Below are 20348 nucleotides of genomic sequence, written 5' to 3'. Positions count from 1 at the left end.
AACTTGCAGTACCAACAGTTCAACAACATCCTTTTGATAAATATTTTCTGTCTCCCTTAGAGTTCTCTTTAGCACCCATCATTGTTGCAGATAAGCACTTTCCAACAAGATTTTAAGATCCCAAGTAGATCAGCATAACAAGATTCCAACAAAATCAAATAGTCTTTTCTCTCTCCATAGTTATAAGAGGTTCCCCTTGGGTTAGAAATATATATATAATGTTTTGTGGGGATGGTGTTTATTCCCCCTCTTTCCCTAATATGTAATTCTCTTTATGCATTTCTTGTAGTTTAATTTTTTAATTTACTTTGTGTGTTTATACATTATAACAATTTTGAAAATATATCCTAAGAGGTGAATAATAGCCAAGGAAGAGTAAGTGCAAACCCATTTTTTTCTCCATTTGGTAGGTGGCTACTTCATTGTCAAAGGTGTAGAGAAAGTAATTCTTATTCAAGAGCAGTTATCCAAAAACAGGATCATCGTGGAAGCTGATAGAAAAGGGACAGTTGGTGCTTCTGTTACCAGGTATGGCAAATGCACTGCCATCACTTACGAGTCTTGTTTATGTCATCCCTTGGCAGTTAACTTTCATTTATTTCAGTTTAGTGCAACGAATATTGAAAGCACATTTAGCACCACTCTCTTGCTATCGTAGTTCCAATAACTTAAAGCCCAGTCCTGAAGTCCACTTGCCCAAAGTTCCCACCAAAGTCAATGGGCGACTTCAGATTTGGCCCTAAGTTAGTGAAGCGCGTTCCAGTTTTTGTTATAGAGCAAATTTTGCTGAGACACTTTTTTTTCCCTGTAAAAATACAGAAAAAAGTGCCACCTCCTACATTATAGTATTTGACCCAATCTTGCTTCAGTTATCAGTGGCAAACTCCAAGTGACAACATTGGAAGATTTCTGTCTTTGGTTTCTAGTAAACACTGGAAACCTGCCATCCAACCTTGATGCATAAGCATGCTGACTTCTCACCCACATGTGGCTGTGTAGGAGGCTTATTCAAGCTCTAGAAATATAACTTCTTTAGTGCTCCTGAGAGTTGTCAGAGTCTGAATTATCATGGAGCCTGAATCGTATGTTCAGTCGTATATCAGGTACAGAATGCATAGTGACACTTTCAGGCCTTCCCTCACTGCCTCACCAATGTGCTTCTGCATGACCTCTTATGACCTCTAAAACTAGGAGGATAGTTGGGTTCCCATACCCACTCTGACCTCCCTGCTGATACTGCCAGCAAGCAGTTGGGGTGTAATGTTGTGGCCCCCTGCCTTTTTGGTACTGGTCAATTTACTTTGACCGCTCAATGGCCATTAGAATATGGCAGTATTCAGTCACATAAATCTGAAGTGGATTTGAACCGTCTAACTAGTGATGAAAGGGCCTGTCCTCTACAAGACCCTTGATCTAGGGCTACCCAATGGTTGCCTCGCTGCAGTGGGGTAGGGAAAATGGATGCCATGCTAATTAGGAAACTTATTTACACAAGCTCCATTCAAGGAAAAAGTTAATCTGTTGGGAGTGGTGGTGGGATGGGGGGCAACTTAATCTTTGGCTAAGTCAGTTTAGTATGGACCCAAAATCTATAGCTGTGTTTTTTGAGGGTTTGGTTTTTGTACTCCACAGATTGTTGAAGACTGGAGATAGATTCTTATGGGTTGGGCTTCTTATTCTTAGCCAACCAGCTTTATTTTCTATTTCAGCTTTTTGTGTTAATTTTTTACCCAAAACCAGTGCATCCTAAAGCACTTATTGCTGTGTTGTGAGCCACTTTATTTGCTTTATTAGTAGATGCCCCTAACACTTCTCCTCCTACTAGAGTACTATTACACAAGCAACCCATGTGAGTCCAAAAAGACTACAGCAGGATGTGTGGTTATATCTCACTGCTGAAATTGTAACAGCCCTTATGCACAGAAAGAGCTCATTGGATTCATGTGTCTGTTTATGTATTATCCACTTATGTTTTGCAATTTTCAATTAATCTCATCCTGCTAAATTTAAGTACTGATGTTCCCCATCACAAGTAACCTTCTGTTATTTCTGGTCTATGCATCTGCAGCTGTTTTTTAAAATCAATAAAAGGCATCGGAATTTATTGATGTGAGTGAAATCTTCTTTATAAAACACTTTAAAATGATTAGGCAAAGGAATTACCACTGCAAGATGTGTATCAAACTTAATACTTTTTTTTTTTTTAACTTTAGTTCCACTCATGAGAAGAAGAGCAGAACAAATATGATTGTGAAACAAGGAAGATTTTACCTGAGGCATAACACTCTGTCAGAAGATATTCCCATTGCTATTATATTTAAGGTAATATAACTGTCAGTTTACAGAACTTTAGTTCAAGAGCAAAGCTCTGTAGTAGCACTCAAGATTTAATATGTTCTGTAAAGGAATTTTGGACACTGTTTGACAATAACTGGATTTACAGCATATTAGAGAGAGTAGAGTAAAATATAGAGATACGGGGGGAAATGTTTAAACCTTTAATTCTTCCTGCAAAGGCCAAAAGCTGTCCTTGCTATATTTCTTATGAAGGTAGTGTATGTACAAGATACAAAATAGAACTATAAGACGTAGATTGCTTAATGTATTTTGAAAGACCTTTAAGGCATTTTTATTAGCTGAATCAGAGAACTGGTGAACGACTAAAGAGTGTTTGATTCAGTAATGGTGAAAGTAACCATGTATGTTTCATAGAAATGTAGGGCTGGAAGGGACCTTGAGAGGTTAACTGGTCCCTGCCCCTGCTCTGAGGCAGGACCAAGTATACCTAGACCACCACTGAGAAGTGTTTGTCTAACTTGTTCTTAAAAACCTCTAATGGTGGGGATTCCACAACCTCACTTGGAAATGTATCCCAGTACTTAACTATTCTTATAGTTAGGTTAGATATCGGGGGGGCGGGGGGGACTTTTTAAAACTTGTGTGCTGCAGATTAAGTCAATTGCTTCATGTCCTACCTTCAGTGGACATAGAGAACAATTGACCACTATCCTCTTTAATAGTAGCTTTTAACATATTTGAAGACTTATAAGGTCCCCCCCCGTCTTATTTTTTTTCAAGACTAAATATGCCTGTTTTTTTTTAACCCTTCCTCGTAGGTCTGGTTTTTTAAATCTCTTACCATTATTGTTGCTCCGCACTGGACTGTCTCCAATTTCTGTAACACTTTCCTAAATTATGGTGCCCAAAAGTGGACACAGTACTCCAGCTGAGGCCTCACCATTGCTGAGTAGAGCAGGACAGTTACTTCCTGTGTCTTACATATGACACTCCTGTTAATATACCCCAAACTACTATCCTTTTTTGCAACTGCATCACGTTGACTCATACTAAATTTGTGATCCACTATATCCCCCAGATCCTTTTCAGCAGTACTACCACCTCGTCCCGTATTCCCCATTTTGTATTTGTGTGTTTTGATTTTTCCTTCCTAAGAAATACTTTGCATTTCTCTTTCTAGAATTTCATTTTGGGTACGTCTACACTACGGGACTATTCCGAATTTGCATAAACCGGTTTTGTAAAACAGATTTTATAAAATCGAGTGCGCGCGGCCACACTAAACACATTAAATCGGTAGTGTGCGTCCATGGTCCGAGGCTAGCGTCGATTTCTGGAGCATTGCACTGTGGGTAGCTATCCCGTAGCTATCCCATAGTTCCCGCAGCCTCCCCCGCCCCTTGGCATTTCCGGGTTGAGATCCCAGTGCCTGATGGGGCAAAAATCATTGTCGCGTGTGGTTCTGGGTACAGCCTCACCCCTCCCTCCCTGAGCAGCAGACAACCGTTTCGCGCCTTTTTTTGCTTGGTGAACTGTGCAGACGCCATAACACAGCAAGCATGGACCCTGCTCAGCTCAATACTGCAATCGTGGATGTTTTAAACACCTCGCGCACTCTCGTGCAGTATATGCTGAACCAGGACCTTCAATCCGAGGCGAGGAGGAGGCGGATACGGCAGCGCGGCAATGACAGTGATGAGGACATGGACACAGAATTCTCTCAAACCACGGGCCCCTGCGCTTTGGAGATCCTGATGGTAATGGGGCAGATTCTATCCATTGAACGCCGATTTTGGGCCCGGGAAACAAGCACTGACTGGTGGGACCGCATTGTGTTGCAGGTGTGGGACGATTCCCAGTGGCTGCGAAACTTTCGCATGCGTAAGGGCACTTTCATGGAACTTTGTGACTTGCTTGCCCCTGCCCTGAAACGCCATAATACCAAGATGAGAGCAGCCCTCACAGTAGAGAAGCGAGTGGCGATAGCCCTGTGGAAGCTTGCAACGCCAGACAGCTACCGGTCAGTCGGGAATCAATTTGGAGTTGGAAAATCTACTGTGGGGGCTGCTGTGATGCAAGTAGCCAAAGCAATCACTAAGCTGCTGCTACGAAAGATTGTGACTCTGGGAAATGTGCAGGCCATAGTGGATGGCTTTGCTGCACTGGGATTCCCTAACTGTGGGGGGGCGATAGATGGAACCCATATCCCTATCTTGGCACCGCAGCGCCAGGGCACCCAGTACGTAAACCGCAAGGGGTACTTTTCAATGGTGCTGCAAGCACTGGTAGATCACAAGGGACGTTTCACAAACATCCACGTGGGATGGCCAGGGAGGGTTCATGACGCTCGCGTCTTCAGAAGCACTACTCTGTTTAAACGGCTGCAGCAAGGGGATTACTTCCCAGACCAGAAAATAACAGTTGGGGATGTTGAAATGCCTGTCGTTATCCTGGGGGACCCAGCCTACCCCTTGATGCCATGGCTCATGAAGCCATACACAGGCAGCCTGGACAGTGGTCAGGATCTGTTCAATTACAGGCTGAGCAAGTGCAGAATGGTGGTGGAATGTGCATTTGGCCGTTTAAAGGCGCGCTGGCGGACATTACTGACTCGCTCAGACCTCAGCCAAACCAATGTCCCCTATGTTATTACTGCTTGCTGTATTCTCCACAACCTCTGTGAGAGTAAGGGGGAGACCTTTATGGCGGGGTGGGAGGCTGAGGCAAATCACCTGGCCGCTGATTACGCGCAGCCAGACACCAGGGAGATTAGAAGAGCACACCAGGAAGCGGTGCGCATCAGAGAAGCTTTGAAAACGAGCTTCATCAATGGCCAGGGTACAGTGTGACTGCTGTGTTTGTTGATGAACACCCACCCCGCCTTGACTGACTCATTCCCTGTTAGCAACTCACCCTCCCCCTTCGAGTACAGCTTACTTATGCAAATAAAGTCACTCTCATTTAAAAAGCATGAATTCTTTATTGATTCATTATAAAAAGAGGGAGAGAAGTAAGGCTGTGGTTTGGGAGGAGGATAGGAGGGATGGAGAAGGCCATTAAAAAAAATTCACAGTAACGACATCCTTCTGGTTGGGCTGTCCACGGGGGTGGAGTGGGCGGGTGCACGGAGCCTCCCCCCACGCGTTCTTACACGTCTGGGTGAGGAGGATATGGAACATGGTGAGGGTTGAGGGTGGTTATACAGGGGCTGCAGCGGCACTCTGTGATCCTGCTGCTGTTCCTGAAGCTCCACAAGACGCCGGAGCATGTCAGTTTGATCACGCAGCAGCCCCAGAGTTGCATCCCGCCACCGCTGATCTTCCTGCCGCCACTGCTGATTTTCCTGCCGGTCTTCCTGCCGCCACCTCTCATCTCGGTTGTCCCTCCTGTCCTCACGTTCACTGGCCTCTTTCTTGTAATTTGAAACCACGTCCTTCCACTCATTCAGATGAGCTCTTTCATTGCGTGTAACTTCCATAATATCCGAGAACATCTCATCTCGCGTCTTCTTTTTCCTCCGCCTTATCTGTGCTAGCCTTTGGGATGGAGGAGGGATGGTTGAAAAATTTGCAGCTGCATGAGGGAGATAAATATTTAGAAAGATACATTTTACAGAACAATGGTTATACTATTTCACAGTGAACAGCAGTATTCACCACCTAGCACATGTGATTTCCCTACAAGGTCGCATTTTTTCATCTTAATAGTGAGTGCCTGCAGCTCTGGAGTTACAGATCTCACAGACGCAGGTCCAGGCATCAGAATTCAGCTTGCATGCGGCCATGGTAAGCCACTGTCTTTCGGCTTCTGTAGTGATTTAACCCTTCCCCCCCCAACAACGCATGGCTAATACCACGCTAGCTCCCTGCTAATCAACAACCTCCCCCCCCCCCCCACTGCGTGTCTGGTGCCTTGGGGAAGATCGCCGGTGACCAAACACAGAAAAGATCATCGGCATTTCACTCCTCCCCTCCCCCCGCTTCGCTACGTGCAGGAAAGTTTTTTTTTTAAGCTGATGCAGTCCACGAACCCAGTAGAAAAATGGCCACCCCCCCTTACTTAAATTCCTGATTTTTAACCAGGTTATCCTGAACGATATCACTTTACTGAGGATAACAGAACAAGATAAAGAACGGATGCTTCTTGAATGCCAGCAGTCACCGGGACCATACGCTGCTATGCTTTGCCACGCAATGATACCTGATTACTTGCTACATGCATGGCGTGGTAAAGTGTCCTACCATGGTGGGCGGAACAAGGCTGCCTTGCCCAGAAACCTTCTGCAAAGGCTTCTGGAGTACCTACAGGAGCGCTTCATCGAGATGTCCCTGGAGGATTTCCTCTCAATCCCTGGACATGTTAACAAACTTTTCTAAGTAACTATACTGTCTGCGAATGCATCCCAAGACCTCAGGGCAAATCAATCATTAAAAAAGGCTTGCTTAAAAAAAAATGTTTGATATTTGCAAAGGTACACTCACCAGAGGTCCCTTCCATGGCGTCATTGTCTGGGATAGTGGCTTGTGAGGGCTGGGAGGACGGTAATTCCGTCAGGGTGATAAAAAGCTCCTGGCTGCTGGGGCTCACGGAGTGCTGTGTGCTCTCTGCTAGGTCTTCCTCCTCTTCTTCCTCTTCCTCTTCCCCGTCTGCATAATCCTCAGCCATGGCAGAGATTACAACCCCCACCTCGGAATCCACGAACAGGGGTGGGGTACTTGTGGCGCAGCCCCCTAAAATTGCATGCAGCTCAGCATAGAAGCGGCATGTTTTTCGACCTGCCCCTGACCTTCCGTTTGCTTCTTTGGTTTTCTGGTAGCCTTGTCTGAGCTCCTTAACTTTCACTCTGCACTGCACTGAGTCCCTGCTGTGGCCTTTATCCATCATAGCCTTAGAAATTCTTTCAAATACTTTTTCATTTCGTCTTTTGGAACGCAGTTCTGTTAGTACTGAATCCTCTCCCCAGATAGCGATCAGATCCAGTACCTCCCGTGTAGTCCATGCTGGGGCTCTTTTACGATTCTCAGCAGACTGCATTGTTAACGCTGATGAGCTGTGCGTGGTCACCTGTGCTGATGAGATGAGATCTCCACGCTGGGGAAGCAGGAAATGAATTTCAAAAGTTCGCGGGGCTTTTCCTGTCTACCTGGCCAGTGCATCCGAGTTCAGAATGATGTCCAGAGCGGTCACTGGTGCACTGTGGGATAGCTCCCGGAGGCCAATGCCGTCGATCAGCGTCCACACTAACCCTAATCCGATATGTTAATACCGATACTAGCGTTACTCCTCTCGTTAGGGAGGAGTACAGAAACCGGTTTAAAGAGCCATTAAAATCGATATAAGGTGCCTCCTAGTGTGGACGGTTGTGGCGTTAAATCGGTTTTACGCTCCTAAAACCGATTTAAACGCCTAGTGTAGACCAGGCTTTTGTTAATTTCAGACGAGTTCTTCAATTTGTCAAGATAATTTTGAATTCTCATGCTGTCCTCTGAAGTGCTTACAACCCCTCCCAGCTTGGTGTGATCTCCAAATTTTATAAGCTTACTCTCCACTCCGTAATCCAAGTCATTACTGAAAATGTTGAATAGCACCGGACAGATCCTCTGTTGGACCCCACTTGTTAGGTCCTCCCTGTTAACTACTTTTTGAGTGTGTTTTTTTTTTTCCAAAGAGTTATGCACTCACCTTATAGTAATTTCATCTAGACCACATTTCCCTAGTTTGAGAGAACATCATGTGGGACTGTGTCAAAAGCCTTACTCAAATCAAGATCTATCACGTCTGCTGCTTCCCATATCACAGGGTGCTCCTTCAGCTACCCAGTGAGCAGCTCTGCCTAGCCTGTTTTCGTGGTCTCTGTCGCAAACACACAGTCTATTTCTTTTCCACCGTGAGCACCTCTAATCCTCGGTTTCCAAACGGCACAAGTGTACAGCAGGAGGAGCCATTCACACAGCTTTCTGTCCTCCACCCAGCTCACTCTCTGAACTTCCCCCTGCTTCGTGTTCCTCCCAGTTGTATATCCTCCTGATTACTGAGCCAACTCTCTCATTAGCCCCAGCAATTACCACCCAGCGTCAGTAGTCCCCACTAGAAACAGGTTGCTTGGCTCCAATTAAGCCTACAGCCTTCTCTGTGGTGCAGCTGCTTCAGTGACCAGACTGCTACAGCTAGCACCGTGTCACACCTCCCTATCTACTAGGCCAGAGACTCTGTCAAAGAAGGAAATTAGGCTGGTTTGGCATAGTTGGTTCTTGATAAATCCATGTTGACTATTATCACTGTTATCTTCTAGGTGCTTTATAAATTGTTTAATAATGTGTTCCAGTAATTGTCCAGCTATCAAAGTTAGGTTGACTAGGCTGTAATTTCCCAGGTTCTTTGTTCCCCATTTTAAAGATAGGTACTATGTTTAGTTTAGTTCTGTCCATTAATCCTTTCTATTTAGAGCAGTCTTTCTCAGTGTTAATTGCACTGCATCTAGCCCATTCTTATAACCCTGGCTGCATTTTCTGTAATGCAGGATTTTATATTAATGCATAGTTTGTATGATCATAGAATGGAGGACCCCTTATAATACATATGAACAGTGGAGCATGACAGGGTTTAGAAAAACCTTCTTGCCCAGGGTAAGTGGGGATTTTTCTTTGGGGAGTGGGCTGAATGAAGCTGCAATGCTACTTGCTCCTTTTCTGACAGCAGATGAGGGGGCAGATCATCCTCCATGCTGCTAGTCCCTTTTGAGGAAGGGAGCAGAGATCCAAGAAGTTGGAACCACTACATCTTTCACAGGAGTGAAGGGGGAAAGGCATTGTGGAGAGTGGCTCATGAGCTGGCCATCTTTTCAGTGCATGGGGTGGGGAGGTGGCAAGAGGAGCAAAGAGCCCAGATAGAGAGGATTAGCTGGGAGGCCCCAGTGCCTTCTACATGATCAGGACTTAGGAAAGCCTGAGGAGCGATGCAGGTAGCAGAAGCAAAGGAGCTAGCTTTGGAAAAAGGTCATTGGGAATACTGAGGGCACTGTGCACTGATCATTTCCTGACTTTTGTGAAGTTAAGGCCTGATTCTGAGTAAAACTCTCACAGCAACTTCACCTCTGCTCCAGGGCTTATACAAGTTTTACCAACACCTTCTTGCCCAAATTGTAAGTCTAGTTGCAAACTGAAAAAATCCTGCCACATCATTTCCCCCGAAGCCATGCATGTTCATTTTCTATTCACTCATCTTCACTCGCTCCCAATCCAGTCAGTTCTGTCCTCTTCCAATCAGTGCTGTTCTTCTAAATTACAAATCAGGTAATGCTGCCTTCCTACTTTTTTGCTGGGCTCAAACCTTTACCCTAATAATGCATTAAGGGCCTGGCTTTTCTGAAGTGCTGAGCATCCAACCTCCAATTGAAATCAGAACTGTGGGTGCTCAACACCTTTGAGATCAGGCCCTGGGTATCTTCCACTCCCAGAGCTATCACAGGGAGTTGAAAGTAATTAACATTTCTCAGGAGGTCCTCTGTACCTTGGCAGATTGAGGTCTTTAATAATGTTTAGGGTTAACATTTTTAAGATGGCTTGTTTTGTCTTGCATTTTATTCCATATGATTTTCTTTCTCTGTAAATCAGTTCTACCTTAATTTTTTACTTGCTCAGAGTTTCATTTTTCTCATATACTTCCAAAGCTCACCAACATCTTAATGTATGTGATGGCTTCAATCAACCCCTTTCATAATTTTGGAAGAGCCCTACCCAGATTAGGAAATTTGTAAAGTCCATTTTCATGCCAGTGAAATCCTTACTATAGTCAGTGAAAATGTAAATGATGCAACGACGACAAAATCACTTGCACAAATCAAAAATAAATTTCCAGAAGAGGGCAGCACCTGCTCATAACATCAGAACAGTCCTCTCAGAGGTGGCTATATGACCGTTTTAGTAGGCAGCTTTAGAATTTTGGTAATATGTGGGGGAGCAGTTTGATTGGGTTTTGTTTTTGCAGGTGGAAACTAGCTGAATAATATTTAGATTAAGTCTTGAGAAACAAGTCCAAAGTATCTCTTATCTTTGATTATGCAGATCTCTTCAAAAACTTGAGCAATATTGTCTGTTTTAGCAACCAGTGGTAAAGGGGATTAAGAAATGATTGGTGGGTAGAAATGCACTGTAAAGCTGTCAGAAGCAATGGGCTCACAATTCCTTTTATTCTAGAAAATCAGATGTGCCTATGCAAGTCTTGATCTGACTGCTCAAGTAGTAAGATGTTAGATTCTGTCTTTATTTACAAAGTTGAACTGTCAGTTTCTTGTCACCCAGTGGTATGTCCAAATATCCAGATACACAGAGGTAGTCAACTACACTCTGCTGTTAGTGGTAGAAAATCTTTTTTTACCATGTGGTAATGACACCTCAATCATATCCTGGCAACGTTCCTCATCATGTATCACTGATTTCCCTCCCCGCCTACTCTTCTTGTAAATCTTTCATGAAAATTTTTTTACACCATGTTGCAGTAAGACAGGTGATCACAGCTGTTCTCTGCAGTGCTGTTAGCAATGTATTTTATAAACTAGTTTAGAGATTTCTATTGATATGCCTAAATAAACAATTATCTGTGTATACTTAATAATCCTGACTGTAGCAACTTCATTCTCCTACTCTGTGATAGGGCTTCCATACCTTTGCAATATCCTTTCTATGAAATATTAAATTAAGGTCCTTATCACCACATCTGATACTGCTCCTGGCTAACCAGGTTGTCGTTAATTTAGTCACTTGAGCTAGCAACCTCTGATTGTATCAAAACTTTCTAATCAGTTAAGTTCATCTACCAAATATATAAAACATTTAGTTCTTTTGGAGGAGTGTAACATCAATAGTTTTCAACCTGCAAAGATTTCCTCATTTTCAAGATGCCACTTTATCAATGGTTATAATCTTAGAAAAACTCTTGAGGGACTAGAGAAAAATATATAGCATGTGGAATCATATCTCTGTTAACTTTTTTGTTTCCATATTTGGATTATTTTATTTAACATCATGAATATACGCCCAACAGTCTTGCTATTACTTAGAAGATCCTTTTCAGCAAAGAGCTGTGTGCCATGAAAATGGTAGTGTATACATGGGTGTATTTTGTTGTTGAAGATGCTATGTAATGTGCGTTTTATTTACACTATCAAAATAGAGAGTGATATTTAGAGTAGGGATCTCAAACTCAAATCACCATGAGAGCCACATGAGGACTCGTACATTGGCCTGAGGGCTGTATCACTGACATCTTTTCATATAAAGATACAAAAGCCCCGGCCCCGCCCCCGCCCCCACTCCATCCCTTCCCTGCCCCGCCTCTTCCTACCCCTTCCCTGCCCCCATTCCAACCCCTTCCTCAAATCTCTGCCCCGGCCCTGTCTCTTCTCCGCCTCCTCCCCTGAGTGCGCGGCTCCCTACTCCTCCCCCCTCCCTCCTGGAAACTGCTAAGCACTGCCAAACACCTGTTTGGTGGCGGGAAGCACCTGGAGATAGGCAGAGGAGTGGGGATGCGGCGGGTGAGGGGAGCTTGGCGGCCGCAGGAAATAACTCTGGGGGGCCGGGGAGCTTGGTGGGCCACAGCATAGGGCCATGTGTTTGAGGCCCCTGATTTAGAGGTTAGAATGTTATACTTGTAGTTAGGAGTCCTGGATTTTATGCTCTGCTGCTGACACACTGCATCCTTTGGGCAAGTCATTGAACTATTTTGCCTCAGTTTCCCCACCTGGAAGACCACTGTGCTAATGCCCCACAGTAGTTTTGAGATTTAATACTTATGCAAACAAATATTTTATTTAAAATAAGAGACATGGAACTAACATGACATATGCCTGCTGACGCTAGAACTCATGGTATCTTCCAGACTTTCAGGCCAAAAGGTTTTTTTGGCTGCATTGCATGCAGACCATACGGAGCCATTCGGGAAGTTTCATAGGAGTTGGTACAATTTGGACATTTTAGCAGCAAGCTGTAATGAGCATGTGGGAATGCTCATTTTCCTAGGGTTTATAACTTGACCAAAGCTTAGCTGGCTGGATTTTGACAGTGACAGTAAGAGACTATTCTCCTCCTCCTTTTCCCCCTCGTTCATCAACACCAAATGTCAAGTCTTTGCTCCACGAGATGGAGGCAATAGATCACTTACAAGAAACGATTGGAAGACCTTTTTTTTTTTTTTTTTAAACAGAGGGGAAAATAGGTACTTTTGACCAACTTCATTCTTGGCAATGGCTGCAGCATGTTTGCTGAAACTTTCATGAAGATAATACATCTATTTTCAACCTGAGGCCAACACTTGGCATGGAAAAATTTAGTCCAAATGGTAAATATTTGTCAGTTATAAGTAACTGAAGACTGCTGTATAATGGAAAGTGTGGGGCAACCTTAACTACAGGCATCACTAACATCTAAAAGATCTGAAAGCAATATTTATACATATGTGTGTAATAACTAAAAACAGCCTTCTAAGAAATTTCCTTAGTTCAGATTTCAAACAAAAAACCACAAATTTATTAAGCTAAAACTACACTTGTGTACTAGTTACACATCAGTGGCAAGTCGATTTTGTATGTATTTTTGTTTTTTTCCCCTAGAGACTATTACTTTCTTACTCTGTGGGCAGATACAGATCTGGGTGAGTGACTTGGAAGTTGGAAACAATGGAAGATCATACACTGTCCCAAAACTATTGGTGTAAAGGAACTTTAAAGTCGGATTTTTAGGACCCATATAATTTAGTAAAATATCTTTACGCTGAAACCTAATTGCTGCATGTATTGAAGCCTATGAATAGCACACTCTGGGATCTGCAAAGAAAGAATTGAACAGGGTTTCCCATTGTCTTATTAAGAAGTGGTGTTAAATTTGCAATAATTTGAAGCTTGTAATATGAAATCTTAAAGAAGCAGATTAATATCTCCCTCACTGTGGGTCTGCTGGATTTATGGATTCCCACATCTCTAATTTCATAGCACTCATCTCTGAACTGTGAAAGCCACAAACTTATTCTACCTGCGATGGGGTCAACCTCTAACTTTCTCTGACATCTTTTAATCCAGTCACCTGCCAGTCTCCATTCTATAATTTAACCTAAAAGATTACAGAACTGCATTCTAGGGAACTGCCATGGCAACCGCTAGACATCATCATTAAGATGTGGGCGGGGGGAGGAAGAGCTGGGCTTCCCAGGGCTGGGGCCAGCCTCCAGAAGCAGAGGTGCACTCTTACACACATGCTTCTCTAGGCAGCAGCAACTTCCACAGACCCTGGACACTGGTGGGGCTGGCAGACTGCATTCTACAGTATGAACTCTGGACATTCGTGTGTGTGTGTGTGTTTGCTTCAATCCAGCTTTCTACTAAACTCTCAAGTCAAACTATCCCTTCCTGAGATTTCCCTTTTACCCCACCTCTGTCCCATAATATAACCCCCTGTGGCACTTCCCCCAAAAGGAACTAAGAAGACCTATGTAAATCTATTCCCTGACCACTTTGCTTTTATATTTCTTTCCCCTAACCTTTCTTTTTTGACCATGGACACTATTATAATAGGTCTGTACAATACCCAGCATGTTCTGAATAATAGTAATGAGATATCTTGGGGCTTCCGGATCCCAGCTGTGTTACAAGCTAACCACTCTGATTCTGCAGTGCATTGTGCGTGGGCAGATGCAGCATTAGGGTGCAAAGTACTGAAAAAAGAGCATTAAGGTAGACATGAATAATCAAACTGCTGAACACACCAAATAAAAATATAAACAAATGTTTCATTTGCATGTCCTATTAGTATTGCATTCATATTGGCTTATATGCATAGCTAAATCCATTATACTGTGCAACACTGTGTATAGTATGAAGTAACAAGTCATGACATTTTGATACTGATTTAATGAAACTATTCCAGCAGCAGTCACCCTCAATTTTGTTAGCCCGGTTAGCAGGAAATTCACAGTTCACTTTTTTTCTTTAAGACATTCTGTCCGCATTGCTTTACAAGTGTTTGAACAATTTTAATCACATTTTAAATCTTAATTAAGCAACCAGCAACAATTTAAATTGCAAAATGCATAAATATTCATCAAGAACCTGTTCTTCCATCTTTATGTAGAAGCCTTTATCCATGATGTACAAATGTATGATTATTTTACCTACTCTTTCTATTTAATTATTAAAGATTTGGACGAAGATCTTAATTGGGAATCTATAGAGAACTGGGTAGATTTACTTGTAGATTGTTTTAATTGTATCCTGGTGGGACTGCAGAAATGTGATGCGTGCTGTACACCAAACCTACAACATATACTGAAACTGGAGCATACTTACACCATTACAGAGGTGTTGCTTTCAGACCTCATCAAGACACATGGCTGGGTTATTTTTTATTTTATTTTATTTTTTTTTACTTTAAGCATTTCCACCTTTTGTACCTTTTTAAAAACAGTGTCAAATGCCTGACAAAGGGGCCGACAAATGTGTTGCAGAAGGCAAGGCATTAGTTGGATGTTAAAAACAAAATAACACCCAGCAAAAACCATTTGAAGGAAGTCACTCATGTATTTTAAAGAAAATGTGACTCTTTTTTGGTACATTCTCAATTTTTATTGAGAATCGTGTATAGGGTATACCTCCTAGGCCATTATGTACAATGGTCTTTGTTGTGCACAGCTTAAGGAAGAATATGAATGCAAAATGTAACTTTGCTCCCAACTTCTGAGAGGCATATTATCACTCCGCCAAAAGAGGTTTAGTGAGATTATTCCCTGTTTCTTGATATGGCAGAATTCCAGACAAATGTGTGAAGGGAAAAGCTTTAGCACCATCTGGAATCCACAAAGGCCTGCACTGCTGGCTGCCACCTTGAAACACTTATTTATAGAGAGATTTTTCTAAACCTGTTAAGCGCTTTCTTAGTTTATTAAGCTTTTTCCACAGTATAAAGTATAACAAGGTGTCTAAGGATCAGTGAAATAATAGATAGAATGGCTTTCAAGTTGGATTCTGTAGTGAAGTCATCTTCTAAATGCAAATAGCTGCAAAGATGGTACATTGCAAAAGTTACTTAAATAGAATATGCTGTAACATTAATTTTGCAGAACTGTTTGGAGTAAGGGGCCTATGTGTGATCTTAGATAATTTCACCCTCCCTTACTGTAGGTCTTGAATAGGCTTTCTTTGATGGTTTATAAGGCTACTGGTAGCCAGTTTTTATTTTTATTAAGAAATTGTATTAAATTTATACTTCTGCAAATAAGGAACAGTTCACACACAAGTGAAAGGCACTCTAGATCATTTGTTTTCCTGCCGCTTATCAAGCTTACCATCTCAGGTTCTTCCAGAGCTTGAGTATGGGCTGCCAATGCCAGATGGCACGGTTTCTGAGAGAAGAAGTAGCTTTTGCTTAGAAGTAATACTGACAAACAATACCAAATTAGCATAAGCAAATGTCAGTGAGTTAACATAAAGCCAGCACTATTTCTGTCTTTTCTCCTTTCCTAGGCCATGGGTGTTGAGAGTGACCAAGAGATTGTGCAGATGATTGGTACAGAAGAGCATGTGATGGCTGCATTTGGTCCCAGTTTGGAAGAATGCCAAAAAGCTCAGATTTTTACACAGATGCAGGTGTGTCTTTTCATATTGCTATGGGCTGTGAAATCTAAAGATGATGCCTATTTATTTTGCCATTGGTACATGGGTTGTTGACACAACAGTTTCATGGCTTTTTGTTATTTTTATTTACTTTTGGTTTTGGGCCACACACACGTCAAGAAAATTTCTGCTGTAATTGTCTGAGGAGAGGAGAAGAAGCGAAGCCAAGACACATCTATTTGTGCTCAGACATGAAGTAACCCATGTTTAGTGTGTGTGACAGGTAGTGAAGTCTATAATCTGAGAGTGCTGGATTTTTGTTGAAGGCCTCACATTTTTTTAAAGTTGGTCACGCCACAGACAGGAACCTTCCACATGATTGTGCGAGTGCTTTCATTGTGCATGAACTCTACTGAAATTCTAATCCTTTGCACAAAGCCAGTAATAGCCACCAGTTAAGGATGGGCCATAATTCTCTTCAGTCTGAACACCTTAATTAGCTGGAATATGTTAACTTGGATGAAACTGACAGACTAGACAGAAGGAGTTGGGGATGAAAGGTGAATTGGAGGGAATGAATGTCTTCGACATGTGGAGCCATGCTCCTCATGTCCCCGTGATGGTTTATTCTCTCTATATTCAAGTATCCGGGGGTAGCCGTGTTAGCCTGTATCAACAAAAACAACAAGGAGTCTGGTGGCACCTTAAAGACTAACCGATTTAAATCTGTTAGTCTTTAAGGTGCCACTGGACTCCTTGTTGTTCTCCCTATATTATGGCACTTATACCCTTTCACCATTCCCTATTCATCCACAGATGTTACCTATGTATAATATTGAAACATACAGTATGTTGTTTGTCATTTATGTATATTAAGTTGATTGCCTATGAAGCTTTCTGTGATGCTCATGAATGAAAGGTATTTATTTAAAAATACGTTGTGTTTTTCACTTCAGTGACTTCACTATGTAGCTGTGCCACTGACAAATAACTAAACTGCAATGATTGTGAAAAATCTGTGTACATGTATAGATGACATTCTTAGTACTAAACACACCTGTGGTACTCGCTTGACAGGCATTAAAGTACATAGGAAACAAGGTACGAAGGCAGAGGATGTGGGGAGGCCCAAAGAAAACGAAGATGGAGGAAGCGCGAGAACTGCTAGCATCAACCATCCTGACACATGTTCCTGTACGTAGTGTCTCCCTTAACTTGAAAAAATGTTATTTTGGGGGGTGAAACAAGTTTTCCACTAGTATAAATCGACTTCTAATGCAATGCCTGAAATTTTTAAGTAACATGTTGCACTTTCCCATTCAGAAGAGAGCCTGCTGAAATTGTTTTAGAACTTGGCTGAGTTCTGAATGAATCTCATAGTAGTAGACAAGTAAAACCTTAAAAAGAACAGTGAAGTGCCCAGGAGACCTTCAGAGCCCACTAAGTAGAGCTCTTCCGTTTACCACATACTCATCTAATGACATCCCCTCTGAAGCTTGCAGACACTTTAGGGGAGAAACTGCTATGTACGACTCTAACCTGAACTGCAACAGATTAATCTCAGTCTATTTAAACAATGGTTTTTAAAAATATATTTATTTATTTTACTGTTTGCTTTCCAATACTGTTTGCAAACCAATACACAGGTGGAATGATGAAAAGTGAAGAAGGGAAATTGTGTCTCAACATTGGGAGGAATGCTCACCAAGGATGCAATTTTCAAGTTTTTTAAAAATTATGTATAATTATGTTAGAGAAGCACCCCAGGGCCCCAGTTAGGATTAGGACTCTGTGATAGCAGCTGGGTAAACGGAGATTGACACAGTCCTTGTCTCAAAGAATTTGCAATCTAAGAAGATGAGCAACATATGAAGAGTAGGGGAAGCGAGACTATCAAATGCCAATTTTTATACACAATGTTATGTTTTTAAATTAGTTTTTGTAATTATATAACTATCTACTTTTCCTAGCTGCCCATTAAATATTGGCTGATACCTTGTAGGTGTCATGGCAGAAGTGGGTATTGAAAAGGGATTCAAAGGAGGAGTACTTATATGTATTTGTGATAATGCCCTTGGCAATGTCTCTGGAGATCCACTTTCAATGGTATAGACTAGAAAATGTTAGTATTTGACTTTCCTGTTTCATGTAAGACATAATGAAGGTATTGCAAAAACAAAAGTGGAAAAATGCAAGCTAATGTGACACCGACAGATCCCGTTCATCCGTGGGCAGGATCGAACCTGGGACCTCTGAAACTAAATGCATGAGATTCTATTGCATGAGCTAAAAGCCATGTGGCTCTTAGCTAAGGCTGCAGAGCAAACTCATTAATCTCTCTCTCCCTTGTTGCCACTAGATAAGACCGAACACTACACCGAGGAGGTGTGTGGGTTACATACTTCCCCTAACTGAGGACGTACACCCCGAGTTTCAGAGACTTCTCAGTTGAAATCCCAGACGAGCCCCTACTTGTAATGCCAACAGACCCCAGTTGTCATCAGGCGGGATCGAACTGGGACCTCTAGATCTTAATGCATGGGCTAAAAGCCATATGCCTGTCTCTCTAAGTGGTCTCAGTGCCACTAGATGGGACAAAGCACCACACCCAGGAGGTGTGTGGGTTACACTAACAAACCCAGAATAATAAATCTTTAGAAGTCTGTCTGAACAGAACTGCTAGAAAAACCTAATGTTGAACTGGTTGGTTTGTGTGTTGTTTTAATTACTTTTTATATGGACTCCCTAGCACTGGGTTTTCCATCTGGAGGGTCTGCTGCCTTAAGCTGAAGCCCTAGATACCAGTTCAAATGCCACTTCCATGAGTGCGGTATAATTATTGAGATAAATGGAAGGAAAGAGGTCTCCATTTTGAGACCTTAGTCACCATGTTCCCACATTCCAGGCTTCTCAACAGAAAAGTGGATGTAAAGTCTCCTCATAGCAGCCAACCCTATAGGGGAAGACTTTCCACCACCATAATTAGTACTCATTGCAATTATGAGCGAAGTCAAGAATGTAGAGCACACTGGCCTCTTGCCCCAGAGGTAGTCTTCCTAGCAAGTATTAAAGGACAAGAGGAGAGATTTGGGCTATCTGTGTGTACTGTAGCTCCTCTGTGGGAGAAAGTGTCATCAGTGTGGCATCATATGAGTACAAACATTCACTTTTGAGATAAATAAATTCACAATTTGTTTCTAAAGGGGAGAAAGCTCGCTTGTGAAATAGGTGTTTGAAGAAATCGTATCCTTTTCTGTTAAGTAAAAGATAAAACTGTGTCTCTGTAGCTTTCTCTTTCCTCGCACTTGAGAAAAGATTGAGTAAGTATAGTGGAGGAGATAAAACAGTCCTCCAGCAAATATGTCTTGATTTTGCAGGGATTTTTTTCCAAGCATGCTCTGTGCGAGAGCCTAAACTTTATTAAAATAGTGTGATGAGGTGAACTGTATTGTGGATCAGTAGTTGCTAAATTAGAATTTGTCTATTTGAATGTGAATATTCAAATGTAACTATTTTTTTCCCAAGTGAAGTGGTATTTGCAACAAAGGTCTCCTTTGTAGAGGAAAAACAAGTGACACAGGAAGGGCTTCCATGTTCCTTGATTAGAACAGTTATGAGGAATGGGGGCAGCTAAAAACAATATTTTATTGCTAGTCTTTTAAAAAAAATGGTGCAGGAACATTCAAACATACGTTTCTTCTGGGAATCTATTGATGTCTGCTAGTATAATAGCTAACATCTGAAAAACATACAGAACAGAAAAGTCCTCCTCTCTCCAATGAAGATTTTAAAATCTATTTTCCCAGTTATGAGTATTTTTAAAGTGATGACCGGACAATGTATCGATTGCATATGGCTTCACTTCTGATTAAAACAAAACGAGGATTCTGTGGCTGTTGGATTGAGAGATGTAGTCTGGAAAACCTCAAGCCTTACAAGTGGGGGATCAAGGAACAACATTCTCAAATTGTGAATGGAGCTCCATCGAGCCTTCTACACAGGAGAGAAAGTTGTTGTGCAGGAACTTGAAAGGAGAGTGTATCCAATTCATGGGGGTGGGAAATAAGTGATTTTTGGAAGATAAATTCTCACCGCTTATTCTAAGGGTGTCAATGTAGATTTGGTCATACCTCCGACACTATAACTTTCAAGCTGAATCTAAATCGAAATGGGAAGTCTTGAAGGCTATTCCTTGTTGCAATTGAAAAATATCTGTTTGGGAAATAGATCTGAAACAGAACAGAAAATAAATGATTCCTAACTCAGGATTGAGTTTACTGGTGGGATATGGGACAGAAACTTGCTTTATGGGCATGTGTGTGGGGGTGTGTGGGGGGCAGGCAGGCAATGTGTCTTAATTTCCAGTGTAGTTGAAATAAGTGAATACGTCTCAAATAGAAGGAAACATTTTGTTTTAATTCATTAGTAATAGTTGCTTATGTTTACAAAATAC

The 20348-nt window shown here is 42.1% G+C and overlaps 1 protein-coding gene across 1 annotated transcript in view; it reads left to right on the top strand.

Moving 5' to 3' along the window:
- The window catches only part of POLR3B (RNA polymerase III subunit B), a 120342-nt gene that overhangs the window by 16931 nt on the left and 83063 nt on the right, over positions 1–20348 (top strand). The window contains exons 8-11 of the mRNA XM_045000041.1: positions 411–528; positions 2214–2322; positions 15806–15928; positions 16973–17089. Of these exons, the coding sequence (XP_044855976.1) occupies positions 411–528; positions 2214–2322; positions 15806–15928; positions 16973–17089 (467 nt within the window). The remainder of the gene's footprint in view (positions 1–410; positions 529–2213; positions 2323–15805; positions 15929–16972; positions 17090–20348) is intronic.

The sequence above is a fragment of the Mauremys mutica genome, chromosome 1 (genome assembly GCF_020497125.1).
Source record: "Mauremys mutica isolate MM-2020 ecotype Southern chromosome 1, ASM2049712v1, whole genome shotgun sequence".
Classification (NCBI taxonomy): Eukaryota; Metazoa; Chordata; order Testudines; family Geoemydidae; genus Mauremys; species Mauremys mutica.
Note: the sequence above shows the minus strand (reverse complement) of the source record. Positions and strands in the feature narration are given on the sequence as shown.